General features: G+C 36.8%; 1 protein-coding gene across 1 annotated transcript in view; it reads right to left on the bottom strand.

Moving 5' to 3' along the window:
• The window catches only part of ARHGAP15 (Rho GTPase activating protein 15), a 313,229-nt gene that overhangs the window by 131,156 nt on the left and 155,451 nt on the right, over positions 1-26,622 (bottom strand). Inside the window, exon 8 of the mRNA XM_035556046.2 lies at positions 5,248-5,370. Within this exon, the coding sequence (XP_035411939.1) occupies positions 5,248-5,370 (123 nt within the window). The remainder of the gene's footprint in view (positions 1-5,247; positions 5,371-26,622) is intronic.

Genomic DNA, 26,622 nt, shown 5'->3' with positions numbered 1-26,622 from the left:
ACATCCTCACTGAGAATGCCATTGTTTAACTGTTTTTGGTGTATAGGGATGAGATGTGGCCACACTGAGAAGGAATTCATATTCTAGTATTTTTCATTAAAAAAACAGGGAAGGGAATCGCTAGCATCCTGAATTCTCGGGCAGAAGCTTGAATTCTGACACAAGAGGAGAGGGCATAATAGTGTCATGCCCAAATTTTTAAAAGCACGAATTATACCTATGTAATGTAATTCACTGCCTTCAAGGAGCGAATACTCGTGGAGTTAACTCTGCTACATCTGGATTTGAGCTGCTGGGCTACCAAAAGCTTTGTATCAACATCTAAGTTGTTGGTCTTCTTGGTATGTTTGAACATTGGCAGGAAAAAGGGGAAAAAAGAAGGAAAAGGCAAAATAAGAGGAATGTGCAGGGAGGGAGACAGAACAGTAGGCACCACAGCAGAGAATTCTTTTGGAGGGGGAAGGAAGTTGGTTGGAAATGCCATATTCTGAAAGATTACTTTCCCGTGCTCCATGTGTGGACTTGAAATACCAAGTCAGACACTAAAGTGATGCTCATCACTGACTGGGGCTCCAAATAATGCCACAATGCTTTTACAGTAAGTGGGCCAGATTCTCAGCTGACTGAAGTCAGCAAGGTTGTCAATGGAGCTCCCCTGATTTATGCTAGCTGGGAGTCTTGCCAGTCCTTTTAACATGGAGATTTATTATATAACGTTGATCTGTGGTGGTCATCAATTAAAAAAAAATTACATTTGTGAGCAGTTACTGTTAAGTGGCATATGAGCTACCAGATTTGTTTCACATTCTCAGAAAAATAGAGAGTAGTGTAGACACTGGTCTCTTTTAAGAAATTATGGTGTTTTACTGGAGACAAGAGTTCATTTGAATTCAGAGAGAGTGAGGATGCTGTACTCCTTTTCAAAGCAGGTCTCAAAAATGAGATATTTTAAAATTATCTGAATGATTTCTAACCATCGTGTCATGATTAGAGCAGCGTCAATGGAAACATCACTTTGTCCAGTGTTTGGCCATCGAGAGGGTTTGGAAAATGTACTTCAGAAAGTCCATGTAGTGGTCAAAGAAAGAAACATCCTTGTGACCCACTGTCCCCACAAGTCAAAGGAAACATTTCCTAACTTTTCCTAGGTTATTATGGGCACCAAAACAGTTGCTAAATTTCTTAATAATGCAGAAGAATTACAAAACACACCCCAAAATAAGTCTTAATCTAAACCTTTGGACTTCTCTTGAGCATTACACTCACTACATTGAATTACTCCAAGGTCCATTGGGACATGTGAAACAATTAGGATGTTTTCCCTCGTCTAGAAATAAGATAATTGGTGATCTTTGTGCTGTTATCTGCACAACCACCAACATATGCTCAGCCTTGTACTATAGGCTATCAATCCAAATCACAGCTAGTTCTTTTCACCAGCAATTGAATGGCTTTTAGATTCATCTTGAAAAAGTTGTAATGGTTCCAATTTTTATGCTGTTTTGTTTTTTGCCTTAACTTACAAAATAAGTTTCATGAAGTTCCTTCAGCATCTACCCTTTGAAATAATAAAACAACAACAACAAAATCTAGGTGAGTATCTTGCCAGCTGCATTTTCCTCATTTCCCATAGCATCATTTATGTTGTTAATCATGCATTTTTCTTTTCCTTTATCTTTTAACATTTTCTGAAAGAGAATTTTGTAATAGTCTATTGCCAACACAACCACCATAGCTTTAAAATCACAGTTTCATGGAAGCATTTTTTTTTTCTGGACTAGAGAGGCTCAGAAATCAGGAGGTTAGCAGGGCAATATCAAGTTGAAGGTTGGCAATTCATTTGGGGCAATATTAAATCATGACAAAGCTCAAACACAAAGATCAAAGTTCAATTATAAAGTAGTTCTAAAAGAGAAGATTTATATATTATTTTTCTAGCTTATTAGTGCAGATTCTGTAAATTCTGAGAATATTTCAATTCCAAGGAACTGCCCTAGCATATAAATTTGAACACAGTTATTCTTGAAATAACACTGTTAAAATGGCAGGCCTGAAACATGCCTATTTTCTCCTTCTAGGTTTGCATGCATGTGTGGAAATACACCAACAAAAGTGTGCGTATAGCCCCATACATGAAATGATTCAACACAGAAATGATTCAAAATTCTTCTATTACAAAGATATTTTGTGTAAGTAGAAGTGAGATGGAACTATGAGGGCTGACAATCTTCATGGGATTTCTCACTGGAGCATGAAAAGCCCCATGCACCAGCCCATTGCAACAAGTGGAGCCAGCGTGCTTCATGTTCAGGCTTCTCATAGGAAAAAGACTAAAAAGCAAATGGGACAGTGATGACAAAAATAACTTTTTGTCATATAAAGCAGCAGTTCATTCTCAGATTACCATACAACTAACTTTTACACCCTGGTCACATTCCCTTGTTTGATTACCATCCTCCTATTTCTTATTCTTCCCATTTGACAAAAGCATACTTTTTTTACTACAGATATTTCCTACATCCTACAGGAACAAAGTTTTGTTAAGAGTTAAATGACAATCACATAATTTCTAGATTTTCTGATAATACTGTTGGCAGAACAAAGTACCCCAGGAGATCAAACTGCTATTTAATTTTGAAGCCTGTATTCCCAAATTTGGTTAATGCAGAGAAATGTGTCGCGTCTTCTGGCCAAGTGTGTACACATCAGTGACTAACAGCTCACAGAACTGTGTTTAAGTGAACTTACCACCTTAAAATGTATTTACTCATGACTATAATTTACGTGTTAAATTTATTGGAGTTTTGGTTCCAATGTGACATACAATGTAAAAAATCAATATAGATTTGAGAGCTTTATAGTGCCCCTGGCAAATATGAATAGCACTTGATGAAAAGTGAAGGTTTTCACAGCACCTACAGTGCCACTGCTTTGGAGTAATTAACACCACACGCTTCGTAGATATTTATATCAATTCTTCACTAGCACACAGAACAGTTCTTTGTCAGAAATTCGGTACCGAGATGTCCTGCAAGGCTTTAGACACACTTTTATTATGAGCCCCTATTTTAAGGGATTTACAATTCTGACAGAAGCGTTTCCCTATGGGATAAAAGTTAGTATGTGTGTTCTGAGAGCTGGAGGAATTTTGCTCATGTAAAAATTGGTTAACATTTTTTTCCCTGAAGAAACAAGCAAATAAATAGTTTTGAGAGGTTTCTGCAACCATTTCATTCACCTTTAGAAAAATAAATAGATGCATTTTATAATACAAAATTTGGCAGGCTTTTAATTTTTAATCTGGATGGTTGCATTTTGTGATTTAAAAATATTCTAATGTGAGCCTAAAAATTAACATTTAAAAGTGGTCTATGTAGAAGCACTGCAACTGCATTTTCATAACATTTTAACAGATTAAGGGATAAACTCTGGTGAAGACAATGAAGGAACCTTATCAAATGTGCATTTCACATAGACTTACCGTAGATTGGAATTAAGCCGTGTTAACGAATCCTGCCTCATTTGCATGGCCAAAACCTAATCCTAATGAAACTGCATGGTAGATAACTTAACATGTTTTCTTTATGGTAACATTAGTTTGGTAATAAAATTGTGCTGGGTACCGACACTGAGTTACTGTGCCACAAATCATGCATCTTGTTTTTCTGTAGAAGAGTATCCCAGGTAGAACCAAGCTATGTTTACGAATCAAGACCTTAATGCAAGTGTAGCCAAAACCAAATGCATCTGGCTTTCCTAGAGAGATATATTAGAGGATGGATTTGAGTTATGCTAATGAATCTGGATTTGTTAGCAGGGATCACATCTGATCCGTATGTAACACCGCAGGAGATTCATCAGCCACACTTTATTAAACTAAAAAAACCCACCCCTAAATCCAGAAATTAAAAGACTATAAATTACTACTCTATTACTGTAATAACTGAAACAAACTAATGTGATGCATTAAAATCCCACCCTAAACCCACAGGGTACTTCAAAGAGGCAAAACCCTTCTATGTATTGAAATCAAACACTATGAATCTTTAAGGACAGATCCTGAAAGTTTGGCGTGTGAGAGTGTGAACACACTCACACACACATGTGTGTATCTATGACACTTTTTAAAGCGTCTGTGGAAACTAGAAGCAGAAGCCCACCATTAAGGCACATAATGGTTTCACATATTGAAGACTTCCTTAGAGGAAGAAACACTGTGCTGAACATTTTTGCATGTATCTAAAATGTACAAAGTTAATTCATAAAATCTCCTATTTCTCTTCAGACATGGGCCCAGCTAGTGTTTAACTCTTGTGGCTGCTTCAGCTTGTGCTAGCCGGGGTCAATCTCTTGGCACAGGACAGACAAGTTTAATACACACTAGCAACACCCTTTGCCATTTTTGACGCACCACTGGAAAGCTCACACTCCAGAGACTGACAGGGGCTGCTGGCAAAATGCCTTTTTCTAGTCAATTTGCATGTGCAGTTGTGGGTTTCACACATAATAATTTGGGAGTGCGTAAATTTTTAAAGCATCATTCCAGACAATATTTGAAAACATGGCTTTACTTGATTATTAGTGGTCAGCACGCTACTGCCTTCAAGTTAACTATCAGCTTCTTAGGAAAATACTTCTTGGATAATCTAGCAAACACTTTTTATCAAAGAAGCCATTTTTTAAGGATATGTGAAAGTGATGTCTGACCAACTTAGCAAGAAACTGGAACAGGAAAAAATCACAGATTCAAAGCATTTATTATTCACTGGCACATATTTTAAATTGTTAAAAATGTATTTTGTTGGCAAGTTAGAAAAATAATGAGAAGACAGCAGAAAGTATTCCAGCCTACTCTAGAAAACAAATTAGCCAGCACAGCATCTGAAGTTCCCATTGCTTATTTTAAATACCAAACTATATCAGAAATCTTTTCTTAAAAAGAAAAGGAGTGGTGCAGCATGTTGATTTGCATGGTGCATGGTGAGTGACTGTACTAAGTGGAGAGGCTTCTATCACATGCACAGGAAAGCAAAAAAATTGAAGAAGCAGTCAGCACAGAGGTACAGGGAACCATATGCTGATTTTTTTCTTTACAGTTCAGCTGTCTAAATTTTCCAAGAAACAGCAACAAAACCATATCTAAGAAGTATTTGTCTAATGCACATATGTTTTTAGCTGAGAATGAAAGAGGAAAATTAATATGTCAATTTTCACTTTTTATTCCAAAAAATATAAAAGAGAACACACCTTTGATGAGCCCCTTTTCTTGCAACGTTTTCAAGGAGGGTCTTCGAGAGATAAACTTCTTTAATCTGCTCTTAACTCGGTTTCTGTCATTTGAGTCAGAAGCACTGTAGTTCAATCTGAAAACTAAAGGAAAACAAAATGAAAAGCTTCCGTGAAATTTTATTTTTTTAAAGTAGTAATAGTTTGCTCAAATATTCTTGTAAAACAATGGCCCAAACCACCCTAATAAAGTCATGCAGTAGGTCAGGAGTGTAGCTGGTTGGATAGTACAGAGCATCTGATTAATATTTTTGTGAATAAACGTGATGAGTTCACTCTGCTGGTTAGTCACAAAGTTGTATTATTTATTGCCTATAAGTATTTGGATGGCTACCAGTTTACTCATGAAATGTTCTGGAATCCCACAAGTTTCACATGGATGATTTTTGCAACTAAATGTCCAGACTGGAAGTGCGCTATGCACTATTAGCTATATACTGCTCGCTATGAGAAAGGATGGATGGTTACACCACTAGTGAAGGACTGAGTTCTCTTGCCAAGATGGATTAAGCGCTATATATATATTTAATGCAGTTATAGAAAACATGGCTGCATGCCATGAAATGTGTGCAAGATGCATTAATTTATGGAAAGAAAAGTATTCCCGTCCTAATGATTATATTTTATTATATTTAGGCATTTACCAAACTGAGAAACATTTTGAGCTCAATTTATTCCTGCTCTGTGTCAAAAAAGACACAGAACCCAGCTGCAGAAAATCCCCTAGAGGAAATTTCAAAGGCATAAATTTAACTTCTTGTGTGCTGAGGTGCTTACAGGGCACCATCACAGCTAAGAAAATAGGCTGTGTTAGTAGCAAGGAGAAACTCAAGGCTGGACACTCCAGAAGAAACTGAGATGCCATATGGAGACATGCTCCAAATGTTTCACTGAAGAAGCAGATTTTTAAAGATTTGTGACAAACCACCTGAGCCTCAGCACCCTTGGCTAACTAACTGGGCTCTCTTGCCCCAGTGCTGAGCAGGACAACAGGGCAGCCAGAGCTGTACAGCTTCCCTTGGCAAGGACCTCCACGTGAGAGAGGGGTGGCTTTTGGTTTCTGAGGGGAGAACAGCTTCCCGTCTTCTCTTGAAAATTAATTAATTAATTAAAAATCCACCAGAGTATTCTCCACAAGCTGATCTAGCAAGTGTTGATCCGTTGTCCCTTCTGTTGAACTTCCAAGTAGTGCCCTTCATAATGTAGCTGCAGTAACAGAGATATTCCCCCATCTCCCCTACCCTGAGTCTCCTATAATGCAGTGATCTTTGTGTAGAGGATCCAGGGGAAGAGATTTTCAAAAAGCAAATTATGATCAAAATTATTGGGCTATTTTGTAGCATGAAGTTTTGCATAAGGTATAAACAGAGCCAGAATGTTTAAAGGTGCACAATTATAAAACAATGGCAAGCTAAAATAACTGGTTAAGCAACAGTAACAGCCCTGGAATATTGTGGTTTACATTACAAATCTGATTTTAACAGCCAAACTTATAAAATGGTTTACGCTTTGCTGTTGTCAAGGGAGAAAAACTTGCCAAATTGTTCATTTTAAGTAAATAGAACATAGCCAATTAAGGAAAGCAATATTTAAACACATGCCTATGATGATCAGAGCATAGTTTGCTTCTGATTTCACTACTGATTTTAACAGAAGAGTGCTCCATTTTCCCACAGCACTAAAATGACCCCACACATACTTCCACAAACTAGTAATCACACAGGACAAATAAAAGGACACTTTACTGGAAAATACACAGCTTGGTACAATAATCCATCACTTATGAAAAATAGAATTCACATTTTTTAATGGTAGCATTCTTGGAGTGATATATCATAGAATATAAAGATTAGCATTCAATTGATGGCTGGTGCTTTTTTAACATTATAGTTGAGGACTTTTTGTTCGAAATTGAGCAATCCTTGGCAGGGACAAGCTAAAATTCCAAGTCACTTGGCTGTGCTATAAAAAGAACAACAAATGGATGTTTCTAATTCTGCATCTTAATGGTACTTTGAAACAGTGAAGTGAATTGTGTTTAGTTTTGGGACTCTCTTGTTGCTTTGGGTCATTCTGTCCATATCAATTCACATGTAGGTTTGCTTTTTCCTGACTTCCAGTGTGAAGCTTCCCAGTTCCAAATGATGCAGGAGTGAAAATATCTCTTAAGTCAGTTAAGATGCGTGCCACATTTCCCATTCTGCAGGACTCTGAAATGCCCACTTGATTTACATTTTTAGCTCTAAGAATAAGCCAAATCTGTTAAGATACTTTAACTGAAGTAAACATGATCATACTGTGAATGGTAGGATGGGGAAATCTATGATTTGATAAAAGGGTAAAGATCCTCCTGCTTAGAAAGATGCATTAACCCAGCTGGAAGTTTTATACCTAAAACAGCAATTATAGTGTTAAAACTATGTCTAGATGTAGAAATATTAATTGTCATGGATGATTTTGTATGTTATACATTGTATGGTATAGCACATAGATAAAAACAGCAGCAAAGCTAATTTTGATGATTTTCCTATTCTATTAAACGTGTGAGTCACCAGAGGGAAACTCCAAACCTCCCAGAAATTCAAGGGTTTAGATAGCATGTTCCAAAATCAAGCTTAGCCAGAAATATTCTTGTTGGGAATCTCATTTACAAATAGCCCTTCTCTTGCCAAACCATTCTTCTCGCGATATCCCCACATTAAAATGACTTTGCTATTATATTTAGAAATAAAAAGAGCACCAAATGTTACTTCCAAGAGACAAAAAAATATTCTGTTATAAAACTGAAAAACCATGATATATATATACATATATATATATATATATATAGTAGTACCTTCCTTTTTAAATTTCAAGTTCTGAATTTGGCCATGAGTCTTCCATGAAAGTGAGCTGGCAAACTTCAGACAACATAAAAAAGTGGAAAGCAGTTCCACACAGAAGAAAGACAGGATACTTAAGGACCTAAGTACAAAATGATATGAAATAAATCTGCTGCTTGTTCTCAAATCCTCTGGCATAAACTGCATAGGTGTGCCATGTGATTGATTGCACTGAATGAACTCATATCCTCAGTTCTGAAGCTATTCACATTGACAGAGCCACATAAGTGCCTCAAAATCAACAAAGAACAGAAGCATAATTCCTGTCCCTTTACACAGACTCTTCACTTAAGTTTTTTTTTTTTATATCTTACTAATAACTTTTGAGACAGAAAAATAAAAGACATGCTTGCTCTTGCTGGGCCAGGGCATTTTTACAGTACATGTAGAGAGGAACCCAACAGCAAGTACAATATTATGCTAACTCTTCTGTTGGAAAGAGGTACAGGACACTTCAACCCAGCAGCAAAAAAACATAACATGAGCACAGGCTGGCTTTCACGTTTGGCTGGGAATTAGCTAGGACCCTTCAGATGTAAAACAAACAAACAAACAAACAAACCATTTCTGATTACTTTGGTCACTTTATTAAGTGTTTATTTATTCCAGAGGTATTAATAGATAAATGAAAACAAAAAGCAAGTTCTTTTCCTCAGGCAATTTGCTATCCGCTCTAGAATTAAGGTATATTAAATCACAACAGCTTATCGCATTAGGGAAGTGTCCTGCAGAACAGGTACAAAAAGAAAATAGTATAAATAGAGCATTAGAAAAAAAAAAAAAAAACTTATTTGTGCCTCTTGGTGTTAAATAGCATTGTAAGAAAACTGGCTGAAATAGGAAGGATAACTAGAGGCTAAATTCTCTGGAAAAAGAAAAAAAGGGAAAAAAAAAAAACACACCTAAATCAAGATAATAACTGACCTGTCTTTTGGGGGGCCCTATATAAATCCCCTGAATACTTATTCAACAGCAAAAAAATCCTAAAAATATATGCAGCTTTTACACAAGAACACAGGAGGAAGGAAGGAATTAATGCATTGCCCTATGCCTCACACCATTCTGCAAAAATAGCACCATCAGAGTCAATGGAAGTTTGGTGATGTACAGACAAATTGTGAGCCTTATTTGAACGCACTACATTGTCTATATGATGCAGTGATAATAAAAACATTACACCTTCAGCAGGCTGAAGCTGTGGCTAAAGTATTTGCAAGGTGAAGTTGCGAAAGCCTTTCTCTACGATTTTGGCATGGGCACAACTAAAAGAACCAGGCGAGACTACAACCCTTTCAGAGCAAGGATCAAAATTTTAGAGATTACTTTCTGTGAATTTAGTAGAGAAAATAAAACACAAATCATGTACCTAGACAATATATTTCTAGCAGACTGGTTGTCCTGGGTGTGACATTCTAGGCAGAAAGTAAAATGTTTTAATATGTCCTAAACAGCGACATATTTCATTGGCAAGGTTTCCTAACTCCATGTAACACGATCTCACACTCCTTCCAACGACTTTTATTTCACTCTTAATTTACAAAACATTTATATTAAATCCCAAGGGTTACCTATGATTAATTCCTGCCAGGTACAGTATATCTGAACACTTCTAACATGTTGAAAGCATTGGTTTTTGAAGAACTATCCATTAATGACTTTCTGAACTGTGACAATGGATATTGACAGTGCTTGTCAGACTAAAGCACTATTGATTGTCTCACATCATGTGTATAGCAAAACCAATTTCTCTCAAGTACCTCTTCCTAACTGAAATACATTATTATGGTGTCTATCTGTTTATTATAACACCCAAAATTATGGTACGTAATTCACTTGGAAAGGACTCATACAGATTGAGGAGCAGCAGTGGGAGTGGGTAAGGCATTAAGAAATTCAAATAACTTCACATTTGTTTCTTCTCTTCCACTAGTCTTGTTCTGCAGGTAAAAACAGAACAACTAGTCTGGACAGAGCACTGTTCATTTTTTTAACACTCTTGAGGACTTCAAAGCCTCAGGAAGTTCTTAGTTCTTAGAAATGGAGATGACTTGTAGCATAACAACACCCATGGTTATGATTTAATAACTCTTTTTCCATGGAATAATAAAAGGGACAAGCTTGATCATTCAAAATCCAGAATACACTGATCAAAAACCTAGACGCAACTATCTTAAAACACACGAACAGATCCATGGGTTTAGCTGTGATCTCACATATCTTGAACTAATGATTTTTTAAAGTGTTTTACAGACTCATGTCCAGAGCCCTCATCAGCATCTTGCAGGACTGAATCAAAGCTGAGATGGCTAAATGGGAGGTAGAAGTAAATAGTTCTCTTCAATTTTGGATAATGAAAGTGCCAGTCTAACAGCAGTACTATCACATACGTGTAAAAAATTATTTAAAGGGGTTAATTCATTAATTAATTTCAAGGAATAGGCATGTTTAATTGCTAAGACTGTCTCATCCTCCCCAAGAAACATACAAGTAATGTATGGCGTATGACTATGCCTACATTCCAGGAGACATTGTAATTTAAAAATATATAATGACTCATGACTTTAACTTTTATTGGACTTCATTGGAACTCAGAATTCAACGTCATTTTCATATTTTCTTGGCCTGCAGCTGAGGTAAAACTACTTGTAGTCCTTTAGGGGATGAGCAGCATGCATTATTGTCTATATAAGTGGTCAGTGTTTCAGCCAGCACCAAAGTTTTGACACTGATAAAACCAAGTCACTGCCTCCTTCCTTTTCTTTGTGATCTTCTGAGATGGAGTCAATAAAGCCTGCTCACTAGGGATAATGAATTCACTACACCTACTTTATTGAGCTAAAGACTTTTGTCAGTCATCCTGTTTTATTCCTTTGGGAAGTTCCCGGGCAGGTCTCACGAGTTATCCCCACACTATAATTATTGTATCTTCTTTGCAAAAGAGCAAAATGAGAGACAAAAACATGGTTTGCTTGGAGGCATTACACAAATGATTGGTGGGGAAAATACAGAAATCAGGCGTTACCCCCAACCCCTATGTTTATGATAAGCTTTAAAATTACAGGTTTTGTGACTACAGAGCGTAGACTCGAGAACTGCGGCATCAGATGACAGACTGGGTATCATTGGCCAGGAGATGCTAGGAAGATTTTGTTTTCATGGGCACCAAAGGACCTGAAGTAATTCAAGTTTATGGTCTTAAAACAGATATTTGCCACAGCAACTATATCTGCATTTGCAAATGTTTATGAAGCACGCTCAGAAATAAACAATAGGAAAAGGAAAACAGTGATTATATAGTGCAAATAATTTTGCTGTAATATGACAGCCGAACAACTTAAGTGCTCAGTATTGTCATTACACTTTGTGAAATTTGTGTGCATTAGCAGTAAAGATTCAATAAAATGACTGTATAACTCATATTTTGCGTCATGCGCTGATGCATATAAACTTTAAAAAAATTTTGTCTCTCACTAATAATAAATGGAAATAAATGAATAGTGTGTATAAAAACATCATTGCACTCTTACATTGTGAAACAAAATGGCAGTCACCGTGCAGATTTTCTTAACAGCATTTGTAGCTAAATATTTAGAAAAGCAAGGTAATATTTCTGAGCATGTCTTGGATTTTTAAAGGAAGATCATACCAGACTAACCTGATATCTTTCTTTAATAAAATTTTGTTGTTGTTGTTTATTTGTTTTAATAAAAGGGAAATGCAATAGGCCAAATCTATCTGAACTCCAGTTGTACATCTGATACGATGCCAAATGGGAAACTATCAGTTAAACTGGAGAAGATGGAGAGAACTGAAACAGTAACTTTGAAGTGACTAAATAAGGTATTAAAATGAGCTTTGTTGAAAGGAGACCTACTGTATCAAAAGAAAGTTACTAGTGCAAGCCCTTAAATATTCTTGGAACTGATCTTTGTGTTTTCATTAATGACCAACATAAAAAGTGGGAGCATTCAAAAGTACTTGGTGACTCACAGCTGGGAAGCATCATCAGCTCAGACACAAATCAGGACATGATACAAAATTTCAGTGACTTTGAGACTGGAAGCTGGAGAAACAGATTAGACCTAATACTACCAGACGCACTGTCACAGAGGGATTAATACAAAATATTTCTGTTACAAACTGAAAACTCAGAGGTTGGAAACATGAAAGTAAGTGAGATACCTGGGTGGATTAATTGGTCATAAGTTCACTGACCTATTTATGAAAAACATGCATAAATAAAGCCAGGGAGAGAGGAGAAAGTACAAACTTGCTGCTCGAGGCCCTGGTGAACCTCCACCTGGGTGCAACTGCAGAGGCTGATGTGCACGAGCTGAATTCAAGGCAGACAAGGTGTAGGCAATGCCGTGGGAACCACCAGGAGAAGAGGCTGCTTAGCTCCTGTAAGTGGATGGGGATTTTGGCGTGCTTGGCCAGCTAGAAAACGGCTGAGAAAGGCTGTGATTGTTCTCTCCGAATATGTTCGTGGGGGTAGGAAAAGGAGCAGGAGATGAGAACAGGACAGCAGGGAGGGAGAAGAGCTGTTTAAACTGAAGAACAATGTTGGCACAAGAATAAATGAGTATGAACTGGCCATAATATGAATTTCTAAAACACCCTTTCAAAGAAGCCATGGTAGCAAATAAAACTAAAAGAATTTAAGATGAAGCTTAATAAATTTATGCAAGGGGACACAGAGCATGGTACCTTGTGATAGGAGGGACTGGACTAGATCACCCAGGACATGCCAATCCTTTCCTTTCACATTTTTTTTAGTACTGTCACAATATTAGAAATGCTATTATCCACACTTACTTGAATATAAAACCCACAATGCCAGAAATCAATGAGTTTGCTTTATTCATACAGTATGACCAGTTTATGTTCATCTAATGTAAAACATGTGGGACTTGGATGAAAGCTGCTGCAACACACAGTCAGGCTGCTTGGGCTCTAGGAAGAGAGAGTACAGAGTGCTTGGGAAGGGCAAAATGCTCTCGATGAGCCTGTACCAGGGATTAGGATTCGACACAGTCAGTTTGCACAAGTGGCTGCATGCACAAGGGAGGACAGTTTGGTAGGAGCACAGACCACTATGGACATGTCTGGTCTCAAGCCTCCTTTGGTAGCCACTTTCTGTATCTCTTCAGGTTAAGAGTCATCTGGCCACAGAAAAATATGGGCAAAGGTCAGAAGAGTGAGGGAGCAGCTTTTTGCATTTGGTGTGCTTCTTCCCTTTCCCAGGAAAGGGGATTTCCTCATTTCCCAGGGAAATATTCAATAACTCGGATGGTCTAACATACAGGACTTGAATAGCAGCCCTGCACTTCACTACCTGATTTCCAGTGGTTTTAGCCATAGAATCTCATCCAACTCATCTAAAATGCAATAGTTGCAGAGAAAAAAAAAAAAAAAAAGTAGTATTTGATATATTTGATTTAATGACTATTGAAGTTGACATATATGATATAAAAATATTATTTAAGCAGACTTCCCAAAAGAAAACAACCGCGCAATTAAAGGTTGAGGAAGATAGAGCAAGGAACTAAAGATTATTTCCAGATCAAGTTGAACCAGTAATTTACAACTACCAATGTAATTTAATTTTTTTTTTTTTTAGAATACAAAGTTCTGTTTGTTTTCTTCTATTGTGGAATATGTAAGTAACTTTCAAGTCTTTAAGCTTACCTCCCAACTGAGTTAGTAGAAAAAAAAAAAAATTCAAACAAACACTTTTCAACCTTTTGCACATAATGTGAATAGTCATAATTTGCATTAAATTGCTCAGACAAAAGGACAAGTAAGTTACAGAGTTCCTTTCTCTACAAGGAGCACCAGAGAGATTGTTATGCCAAAAGAAAACCCTTCTGAGTGGCTGGGTACTGCCAGACATGTGTGCACTTTTAACTTCAAAACCTACATATAATTCTGCCTTATGCTTTGGAAAACAAACTAATTATCTGTAGACAACAAGGGAGACTTGGCATTGCTGTATTTATACCACCCTTGTTAAGACTTGTACAGATGATTCATATATTTAAATTTAGAAATGAACTTGGATACCTTGTTGTATCTTTTTTTTTTTTTCAGATCTGATCTTACGGGATCTTTCCAGAAAGAAAATCATACCAAAGAATTTCCTTTTTATTGAGACTCTTATTAATTTTATTTCATACTTCTACATTTTAAAAAATAATTTATTTTTTTTTAAATTTAATTGTATTCCCATTACACTCAGCCTTTAATTATATTCATAACTATATATTTTTGGTCCATGATGTATTTCTGTTGCTTCTCATGCAATAAAGGATAGAATTAACTTATAGTGCATAGGTTATGAAAACCAACATGTTAAAATTGTTTATTTCCAATGAAGGTGGTAGCAACATTCATTTCTACATCTGCTCTTTCAAACCTCAAGTTCCAGTATACTTTTCTCTTCTAATAAAGCAAGTTTAGCATTTTCCATTGACTGTAGATGTGATATTTTATGAAGGAGAAAGGCAAACCCATTATCTTTAAAGTAATCAAAGAATATCTAGTCAAGGATCTGAAATCCATTTGCCATACTTTGTTTATACATGAACTCTACTTTATCAAATTATCTCTACCTCAATTAAATCATTAGAGTAAGTATAGCAGAACAAAGGATCAACCACGAGCTCATTTTTTAAAACAGAAAAATTCAATGAATTTAAGAATCTGTTTTACTTCTTACCTTAAGTGAAAGTGCTGGTAGGAATCTCCTACATCTATAAGAACATAAATGTAAAACTTGGACAGAGTGAACTTCACTGCCATTAACTTCATTTTGTGTTTCCAGATATATGATTTCTATGTATTAACACACAACTGATTTTCAAACTTTTCAGCAGTTACAGCTCCTTGCTTTGGCTTACAGACTAGTGTCAGAGCTGCACAGGGAGGTGATGGGAAAGATCTTCCATTACAGGAGCTTTAGGATCTACGTAAAAACAAAAGCATGTGTGACTGGGAGCCCAAAAACGAGCATCTCCTACACTGCTCCTGCAACGGGTTTGCTGCAGCAGGTAGCTGGGACCCCAAGTCTGCCTGACCCTTGTGCTCAGAGAAGAGACCTCCAGAGATGTTGCAGGGCACCCAGTGACATTTAGTACTTTGTCCAGTCTTCAGAACAGCTGCACTGGAACATTTGTCTGGGCAGGCGTATGATTGCTATATATCACAATCTTTTCCTGAAATAAAATCAGGCCAGTCATCACAACAACTTTGAGACACTTCGATCAACTACATGTGGGGTTTGCATGGGTGCACTGACCCTTGCTTTGACCAGCCACAGTTAAAACTCAGACAAAATGTTGAAAAGATACAGTAAAAGACTGTTTTAGCTTTAAAATTAATGTTCCAGCTGACAAACTGCACAGGGACTTAACCTACTTTAGAACATATTTAATAGCATAATTTAGTCTCTAAAAAGAAAAGCAAAATAACTAATGATGGACAAATTTAGAGGTCAAATCTAGTTCAGATAAACATTCAAAAGTTCAGATGTTTAACCAAACCTTATCTTGTCCATGAAAAGCCTCAACCAAAGAGCTCTATCAAATGTAAGTAAAGTACGGAAGACTGTGGAAACTTCTCCTCACAGATGGAAAACGCTATTATCAGGAACCAGCACCTTATAGTGGCACTCACGTGGTAAGCAGTTAAGCATCAAAGCAAAAGCAAAACATTTTCAGAAAACTGTTTCATGGAAATAGTAATATTTGGATGAAATCCAACACAGAGAAAAGAAAATAATATTAAGGGAAAAGATAATACAAATGCAATTAGACTATCAACCAATAAAACTTAATCTGCGCTTGATAGATGAAACCTTCCAAGCTTAGAATGAATAAGGAAACTGGAGATCAGAGGACTCTGCCTTTTGAAGTCTTGCTGTCCAGATCCTGCGGACCATTATCTAGCTGAATTTTTTAAAGGCATTATGAATATTCTGTCATGGAATAAGAAAACTTTATTACTGTAATGACCTGTAACTTGAGCAGCAAAGATGAATTCCAAGTACACAACTGTTTGAAAAAGGTAAATTCTGCTAACTTAGTTTTCTGGACTAATGCTTGCCAAATAAAAGAACATGTTCAAATGTTTCAAAGAAAATTTTCACTTGCTAGCCATTAATAACAGAAAGCATCACTCTAATGGACCCTCTCCATCCTCACATTCACCAGTTTCAAATGGATTTTTAAAAACTGTATCAGCTGAGAGGAGACCATTGCTATGTCTTTCCTGGCATTGTTTCTCATGCAGCACACCATATCTACTACAGCATCCCAAAGGAAAGTAAAATTTAGACAAATAACAAGCAAACCAATGGTGCTTTGGTATCCTTTCATTTTCTTTCCCTTCCCTCATGTCACCACTTTGACTCCTCTTTACTTAAGCCTGTCCTTCACCTTTTTATGTCTCTCTACCCCAAGCCAATTTGGCAGTTTAACAGACAAATTTACTTTTCTCATTATTGAACCCCAAATTCAAACTATCAGATGCCTAAAATATGAAATCTAGCAGGAAGTTTTTTTTAAGCAAAACTAAAATTCTCAGTTCAGAAATGACTAATGTGTAACTTACGTTGTTACAACAATAAATGAAGTATCCCTCTCTGCAATTGTCCCTTAATAACAGTACTACCCTTGATCCATCATTCTCAATGATCTTCACATACCACTGTAAAAAAACTAAAGTAGTACAGTATTTTCGTTATTTTTTTCCATTATTTTTTAGTGCTATCTTCTGATTTTCATTCAGATACACATGAACTGAAATACTTTCATATGAAGAAAGGTAGAAGCATTATAGTACCTTAAAATCATCATAGTTAATTTTACATGGACAAGAAAGACAAATATACATATATTTCCACACCAAAAAAAAAATATATACACAAAGCATATATTCGAAGGAGCAAAACTTCTTAAGTGGTTGGAAACCATCACAATGAGACAGATTGTGATTTAAATGAATGTATCCACAGCCCAATTAGAAGACTGTCAAAGAGTGACCTTGAGACCTTCTCCTACACTACTTAATTTTGAGCCAACTTTCTGGCCCTTCCAGCTAGCTTTTCCCAAGACAAAACCTGACTGATGTTCAGCAGCCAGTTTCCTCCATAGACTCATCCCAGAAGGTATTATGGACAAGGCAGCACCACATTTGTTTCTCTCTGCCCTATTCTTCCCTCTACTTCTTGTCCCAGAAGACATTTTACCATCAAGTGTGATATTAAACATCTGCATATCAGATGCAACATTTTAAAAGCACCAGGCTGGTGGGATGCATATAATCACTAGTTTATATCAGACACACACGTTACAGACATCAGGCATCACCAGACATCGCAAGGCGACCAGAGAAGTCGTGAGGGAAAGATTTATCTGATAAGGACACATCCAGTCTGTCCTAGAAGGAGCTACTATGGAGAGATGTGGATGCAAGTCGCATATCCCTGCACTCTGAATGAAGTAGTTTATTAGAGACACCCAACAAGCTAAAGGTTAACTGGCTCTGAGTTACATTTTTCAATATCAAAGTCTATTAAATGGCAAATTAACAGATCTTCATCTGCCTGCTTTCCTTTTCTGACTTGCCTGCATCTGGCCACCCTCTCTTAGGCTCTGGGTCCTTGGACTAGGGGATATCCTTCTTCAGCAAAAGTGATTATAAAACATGCAATCAATGTGCAGTTATAACATATATGACTTATAAAGCTTTACACACACAGACACTCTCTCTCTAGCAGAGAAACTATTTCTGTGTTCTGGACAAGGTGTCTTGAAGTTCAGGATGATAAGCCTTGTGTTCTAGGTGTTTACTTTTTATCTCAAAAAAAGTGGTCATGAAACAGGTAAAAGCAAATCTTAAGATGTATCAGGAGAGCCATTTTCATACAAAAGAGATAATTCTATTTCACATGGCTGTGAGATGACCTCATCTTGAACACCCTTGTGCAAGAAATATGAATTGATACAGGGGCAGATTCAGAAAAGGGCTATTGGAGATCAGGAAAAAGAGTAGCACCCTTTCAGAGGAAAGAACCACAAATCTTGGCTGGCTCAGTGTAGTAAAACAAGCAGTAGAAGGAATATGACTTCTGTCTGTAACTCTATTTGGGATAGCGAACTTTAGAAGGAAAAGAACTGCTGAAAATAAAGAGCTAGCTAAATGGTGACATAAGAACACGTTCCTACCACAAGTCCATTTAGGCTAAAAATTAGAAGAATGTTTTCAGCTTGAAAACAGTGAAGTTTCAGAACATCCTTCCAGCATGAGCAGAGGGGCAAAAGCATTACTACTGAATTTCATTAATTATGAAAGAAATCAAATGAAGTAGTTGTTTTCAAGAACTAGGGAATTGATTCAATGCTACAAAAAGTCTGTCTGAGGCAGATAATGCCATGTTACACTTTTCAATAATAGTAACGCAAGTGAATTCCTCTCGGGTGAATCCTGGGCACTCTTTAAGACAATGGCCAATGGAATTAATTAAATGGAGCCAAATATTCTTGGTGGTGAGGGGAGCTGCTCATATGTCATAGTGTTCTCTTCACCGCCAATATTTAAAGCCAACTAGTTGGAGCCTTTTACTTAATTGAGAAACAATATCGCATTTAACCCTTCAGTGGTATTCCCCCCTTTGTCTTTCAGAGGCACAAATGCAGCAGCTATGTGTCATGGGACAAACAGACTTTGCTGCAGAACTGCATGTGCCTACAACTTCTTACAAGCTGGTCTTCTGCACCTACACAGGAGCCTGCCCTTAATTAGGAAGCTCTCTCATCCCTTACATAAGGGTGTATATCGCACCTACTGGTAGAGCAAATGGGCTCTTTTATCATATGGACTCCGTTTCCTATGGAAGATTCTCTGGTTAAAAAGTAGCACTGGTTATAAAGAAATCCACCTTTTAAACTGGAAGTTTTAAGTCCTCCAAGTACAGACATCTTTAACGTGCTTGTTCTCAACCTGTTTGTCTGGCACGTCAGCAGGCAGCTGGTGGAACAAATTGGAGATCCTACCAAGCACATTCATTGCTAAAGCATTAATACACTCAATCCAGGAGACAATAACGTGCTTCTATCCGTTACATTCATCTTTAAATATGTGGGATTAGAGGTCATAAATTAAATGAAATACATCCTCCAACCTGTAAGGTACAAACATTGAGATGATTTCTCCATTGGGAAAAAGGTGAGTCTGGGCAGTAAGTAATCCTGTCTAGAGCCTGATTTATGGTCTCTCTAATTGAGCTTAATTTAGACTTTTATAACCTGAAAACCTCCTTATTTCTGTCACATTCCTCCCAAAGTACCATGAGGATTGCATCTGGATTAGTTATAAATAGCAGTGAAACCTCAGAATACAATGCAGTCTGACAATCATTTTTCTGGCTACAAACTTGCAAGCAGGGTAGTCATTTCATTAATTCCTATGAGAGGTATCAGAATTAGGCTCAGGGGAGTGACACAAAGCTGTGCTGACTCTTCTTTCCCAAGGAGCAAAGCTCAACAGTCCCTCCTGCTTGCTGTCTCCAAAGACAGTGGTCTAAAATATTTTCTGTTACAGTGTAAATGCCTGCATCTATTTAGCTGTATCCAGCTATCAGGCTACATTCTCTCCCTGTGGAGGTGAAATACAGAGATGAAAAATAATGGAGATATTCTTGATGACACAAGTGATGGTGTATCAAGCTGATGTAACTGTATGTATTGTCTGTTGTCTCAAACAAAAATCATGGTATGTGGCACAGCATACACCAAACTACTTAGCAATGTAAACACTCACTTAGTAAGGAATTAGGAGACAGCACCAAACCAATCCAATTTTGGACAGTTGGGCTTAAAAGTGATAAGAGCCAGAGTGAACATTTTCACTCACATATCACAGGAGCTGACCCCAATAGTAGAATATGGAAGGGGCCAAACTGCTCAACTCCCAATACCAAAAATGCTGATGTGCTGATCATGATTTCTTTGTGATTGCTTTTTCTGAAGTAATTGTCTGTTTGAATCAACCCCTACACATTTTTCCAAAATGCAGTTTTCTTAAACAGTGAGTCAGTGTGTGTAGTTCATCAGGAAAAAACTCAGAGTAATCATGACTATCCAGTCTCTACATGCCCCCATATCAAATTTATCTTGAGTGCACACGTAGGAGTCTGTTTTGTTAAGAAAAAAATATGGTGCCACTCTCTTCTTTGGCAACAAGAAGAAATATGGATTTGCAACCTTTTTTTTTTTTTTTTGTTTAAACTTAAGTCCTTCAATAGTGTTTTGAACAAACCTAAAGAGATTTTAAGACATTTTGTGTTATAACATTCCCACGGGTTGTATGTATGATCGTCTTTACTAAGGCTCCTTTCAGTCCCAGTTGAATAAATATGCATTTTATTTCACTAATCTTGAAACAACAGGAATAAAGTTTACTCAGGTCTTTTATACCTCAGAGAACAAAACAAATACTACAAATCTTTAGAGAGAAAGGATATACAAAAGGGCTTGAGGTGAATGTTTCAAAGCAAATACTCTTTAAATGATGTGCAAATTATTTCAGCACTTGAACATAATTTATGAAAGGGGATTAGTCCACTGAAACAAGAACCCAGTTTAAACTGTTGGGTTTCAAAGTCAAAGATGAGAAGTGTTTGCTGGAAATGGCAGAAGAAACCAGATAGTAATCTATAGTGAGGATTTCTGATTGATTCTCTTTAATTAAATCTTCCACTAGCTATCACTGTCATTCATACCTAACTGTAGCGGACAGTATAAAATACCTTCTTTTATGATGTGTTTCTCCATAAAAATGAAGTATGCAATAGCGATAATTAAGTAATAATGAGGTAATTAATAACTCGGTGACTAGCTCTCTATTTACTAGTATGCCCCATAAATGAGCACAAGGAATATGAAACAATTAAAGATTATCCAAGCTCAAACAGATAACTTTTACAGAGTTGTGTGTCAGTGAGCAGACCAATGAGTCACAGGTCACATCTATAATAATACATTATATTATATTGTAATATTCCCACATACTCTTCATGTAATGGGTAGGAGCTACTCTTAAGTACTATAAAAATGATCACTTTTATGTAATTGTAAAGATTAATAAGTGAGCTAACTTCTCATGGTTCTATAATGACCCTGCTGTTCTAGTAGGTAAAGGAAAATTTAATGATCCTGCTCAGATATGATTAATATCTAACTTTTTCCTGACTAAAAATCTGGACTTGGTTCAATAAAAATGAATTAAGTGAACATGCACTGATTTCCCTGCCAAACGTTTATATGGAACTTGGTTATGCCCAATTTGAAAATATGCTTTTTCAACCCAAATAGTAAACTCTGGAAGGATTTTGGAAAGTGAAGTAGAAATAAAACAAAGAATTAAGGTAACATTATAACATAATTGATGGAAAAAGGATATTCAAATTCAGGAAAAGTCCACATTTTTATCAGAACTTGTCACAGTCAGTTGTTATTTTGGGTGTGACATAATCTCCTTTTATAGTGACACAATTTGTTTCTGAATTTGGCATATTTTGCTTCCAAAATCACAATATTATTACTTCTTTGTTGCTGAATCAGTATTTTCCTAAGCTTTAAGAAAACAGAATACCTATAATAAATGTTGAAGAGAAACCTGAGACAAAAAATAAGTAAAAAATAGTATAGTCCCTCTAGTCCAAATGAATGCTCCTGCCCTCCATAAACAGCAAGTTGCATTTTCTTTCTGTGGGCTTGTTCAGCATCTGAAGCTGACTGCAGTCCTGTTGATGCAATAAAAATAAATGCCAAATATACAAGCTGAAGAGTGACGAAATTAACATTACAGTAGAAAGCTGCATATTTGTATATAGCTTGACTTTTGCTTTCTATTTTAATTGTTGTTGGTAATGCAGCACTGAAATACATTACTATTTTATATTTCTTGGTTTTATTAAAAATAATATAATTGACCTATACATAATGCTACCATTGTAAACTAATAAGACTCCCTAAATAGCATCCGTTTAGATTTGAACCTCACATCTATCTAAAATAAATGGGCTGTGATGGGGAAAGAAGCAAGCACTACACCAAGCCAGAAAGGGTTAAAGCTTTAGAGACTTCTCCCATTCTTTCCTCAAGACCACTGAAAAACCAAAATGGTTTTCTGTCATTTCTTTTTGTTGTTGTTGTTTTGTTTGTTTTTGTTTTCTTTTTTTTTTTTTCCCTCACATTGTACAGTCTTAATTATCTAACAAACTGCATTCAGAGATGATTCTGGATATGTTAGCAGTTACTTAAGAATATTTACATGCCATGCTTCAAGTTTCAAAATTCAGCCCTCTGAAGCAAAGAAAACTAAATGAAACGAGAAAAGCAACTTTGGGCAATTTTAGAGCACACACAGCCCTTACTTAAGAGCTAGGCATGGGGTGCCTGACTTAACCAAAAGATTTTGTAGTGCAAAAAATTGCAAAAAAAGTGCATTACAAAAATGCACCTCTGAATGCAAATCAAAACTATGAACCAGAAGATACTATAATATATTTATATATATATATATAAAATTAAAAAGATGCTGGGAGGCATATCCACACATTCCCCTGCGGTCATTCCATGGGGAAGCTTCCGAGCTAGTAGCATAGAGCAATGCCTTCCCCTTTGGGACTAAAAAGGCCCATGACTCCTGGTTGAAAGTGCAAGAGGAATTTAGGTAAGCAAAATATCATTATTTGAGTTGGCCAGTGGCCAGGGTGGCTAACACCCCGATCCTAACGAAGAGGGGGAAAGGAATCCCAAGCCTGCTGTTTAATATGCATGACATGTCGGCTTTGCTGTCAACTTTTCCTTCCACCCCCTGCTTTTGTCTGCTTTTTCCACCTGTTGCAACTTGTCCTCATCCAGGCTGAGAGCTTGCTGGGGCAGGAATTGTCTTACTTTGGTGTCGCATTGTGTCTGGCACAATGATGCCCCCATCCCCAATTACTCTTATTGAGGCTCTAAAGACATCATGAATAACAATAACATTGTGCAGCCCATAAAGACTTTCCTTTTCACTGAGATACATATATAAATATATATATCAAATAGCATGTATATATATTTTAAATCTTGACACTGTAATTGTGGCTCTCTAAGCTAGAATTCAAATATGGAGGAGGTTTTTACAGGATCCGTCGCACTGCTGCATTACTAACCACCGGATTTTCAGTAAAGTGTTCTTGAAGATAAGAAAAATATGCGAGTAGAAACAATAAAAATAATGCAATTCAATCTTATCAATTCAGGCAGTTCCAGCTTTTATGTGGCAAACAAGGAGATCAAATTGCATTTATCTAATATCACAGATTTTTTAAATGTCTAAAATATTTAATTATTTTGCTTTGGCAACCTAAAGCTGAGGAACAGATTACTGTTCCCACTACATAAGGAAATAACTGACAACAATTAGTATTTATTCTTGTTGCTTTTGTAATAAAAATAGAATTCCATCACTTTCAAGGAAACCTAAAATATTAATAAGAATGTGATGAACTGAGTAGATGTGACGCCATAAGGAAATGATGGAGAACAGGTTGGAAATATAGTGCTTTGGGAATGTATTGCATTATCAAGCTTGTGATTGTGCATTTTGACAAGAGCAGCCCTCAGATTGATACGGTAGCCAAAGGGCACTCTTCCTACTGCACAGCCGTTTGTTTCCGTCTGGAAAAGGGGGAGGAGAAGAGAATTGATCCCCTCCGACAATCGATAGTGACTCAAGCCCCAGCTCTTCCACAAGAGGTCACTCCTGAGTGACAAAATTCCCAGAGAATGGCCAAAATGCAAACCAGAAAGCAACCAAGGCCAGAAAAAGCAGCACCGAGTGCAACAGAGAGCACAGCATTGGTTTTACCACCTACACTATGACTGTTCTGGCAGCTCCTGCAGTCCATACACACAGGAAGGTCTCTTGTTTTTTGGATACCTGCACGGCTTCTGGGACACCTGCAATGCACAGATACTCCCTTCCTACCACGTGCCGTGACAGCACCTCTATTCTCAGTCTAACCCCGGTGCCCTGTTTTCATGTGATAAAATTAACATGGCAGGCTACTCACTGGCAGACTCAATTATAGTTGGTACTAATTAATTTTTTTTTTTTTTGGCAACCAAAGGAAAAGAAAAACCCTACAATCTGAACGATAATGAAATTACTTGGAAATTATGAAGTCTACCACCAGTTTTTAAAAGATTTCTTCACATGGAAAGGAGCAGTGGAGCAAGGCAGGTTTCTTGCACCAAATGTACAGTGGAGATTGCTAGGTGAAAAGCATGTTCTTCCTGCCTAGGCAATAACTTCACAAATTAAATAAGTGAAATAGTTGTCATCATAAAATAAAGAGCAATCTCTTTCCATGCATTTGAAAGCGGGATCACACTTTTAGATATTTTGGTAACATTTCCCAAGGCCATCCTTGGTTATTTCTTAGCTCAAGAAAACTTCAGTTAAAACATGAATTGAATCCACACTGGATGAGAAGCCACTGAAAAGCTGCATGACCAAGAGGACAGACATTGTGTGAACTTTGGAAATTGAGTCTGGCAGTTTAAGCCCAATTTTCAATGAAATCAGTGTCTACAACTCAAAAAGCGTAACTGAGAACTACTATTTGTCCTCGCAGTGTTAGCAGAAGCAATTAGGATTAAACATAAAAAACCAAATTCCTACTACTTGGTCTCTAGGAGCAGTCTCCCCAGTTTTAAATTAAAGAATAAATCATTGGAATGCTTTAAGTAGAATATACCTGTCCTCTATATACTTGTGCTGCTAAAAAAGACCAGCAGCATAGCAGTATCTAGTCTAAAACTGGACATCTTTTGCAGCCCTTAAATGCAGAGAAGGAAAATACAAATGAGTGAGCCGTCTGAATATTTCATTAAAGATTACTGGCGGTGGTGGTGGCCTGCTAACACACATCACTTGCTTGTCTTTCGTGCTAAACTGGAGGAGTTTTAAGCCATCTTTTAAAAATCTCCTTTGTCTGGATTCAACATTGGCAGCAGTCAATAATATAAGAGCACTATAAAATTATAAAATCGTTAAACTTTACAAGAACTTTATAAACACACTTGCAGATATTGCACATATCTTCTCTGTGCTCTGCAGTCAAACTGGACAATGAAACGACCACCTGTTAACTGCTAACAATGTGTCATTACCAGTTCTCATGCCTTTTTAAAGCAATTTTGGCTCTAGCTGCCGATAATTCTGGCTACGATACTTGTGTGAACATTAAGGGCACAGAAAGCCAAAGGCAGAAAACTGACAATACAGTTTGTGCTTAGACTACTAATAAGTAAGTGAATAATATGATTTTTCTAATTCCACATAATTACTTGATCTCGAGGGGCCAAAAAAGTTCTGAATACATATTTTAGAAGCGATCCAAGCTACAGTGTTTAGATACAAGCTTCGATTCACTGAGATTTCACAGCAGATATTTTCACATTTTTTAATAGTTTAAATAGCCTTGAACAAAACAGAGGTTACTCATAATTCTCTAAGGTTTTAAAAGAAACGTAGAGTAAGTCTATGCCACTGCTCATATTCACTTTTTCTGTTTTGTCTGACAAATTATCGTTTAAAGATATGTGAGAAGTCAAAATAAATAAATAAAAATGCCCCAAGTGATAAGACAGTTTATGAGCATTTTGCTATTAGCTACAATGAGAGCAGAATCAGGCCCTCAAAACTTACCATGCTCTCAAGTCTTATTTTTTCTTCCTTTGAGAAATGCAATGTAATACACAGCAGAAAGATATTGGGACAATTTTTCACAAGCTACATTCAGGCTTCTTTATATTTTATAATAGAAAGAGAAACCTTAAAAAAAAAATTAAAAATCTCCAAGATGACAGGAAAACAACAACAAAAAGCTTTGGTCTGCAAAAAAGAGACTATTTAATGAATCTCTGTATTTGTGCGTGTGAGCGCATGCATGTGTGCATATATTTATGATTATGTGGATAATTATCATTAAAAATAGCTATATTGGGTGTTCTTAATGTAGCTCTTTTCTTAACATCTAAGACTTTGATCCCGAAATGTGTGCAGGCAAATTCCTGCACAGACCTTCAGCACCTATAGGTATCTTGTACCAGCATGCGGGGCTAAAGCTGTCACGGTGCTTACATTAGCAGCAGTATGTGACTCCTGCCAAACAAAGAAGAAAAACAAAGATTCAGGAGAGAGGGTGAAATTAACAAATGCTGAGCGAGTGATTTGGGATCACCACCAGCTCCTGCTGCCCACCGTACCGCAAACACCTCAACACAAGCTGGAACAGGAAAGTCTCAGTGGACTGACGCCCCTACTAGTTTTAGATCACTTTCTTTTCTAATCATACGAACAAAAATCAATCTAAATCCCTGAAACTTACTTTCCATAA

This window comes from Cygnus atratus, chromosome 6 (assembly GCF_013377495.2).
Source record: "Cygnus atratus isolate AKBS03 ecotype Queensland, Australia chromosome 6, CAtr_DNAZoo_HiC_assembly, whole genome shotgun sequence".
Lineage (NCBI taxonomy): Eukaryota > Metazoa > Chordata > Aves > Anseriformes > Anatidae > Cygnus > Cygnus atratus.
This window is presented reverse-complemented; position numbering and strand designations above follow the sequence as displayed.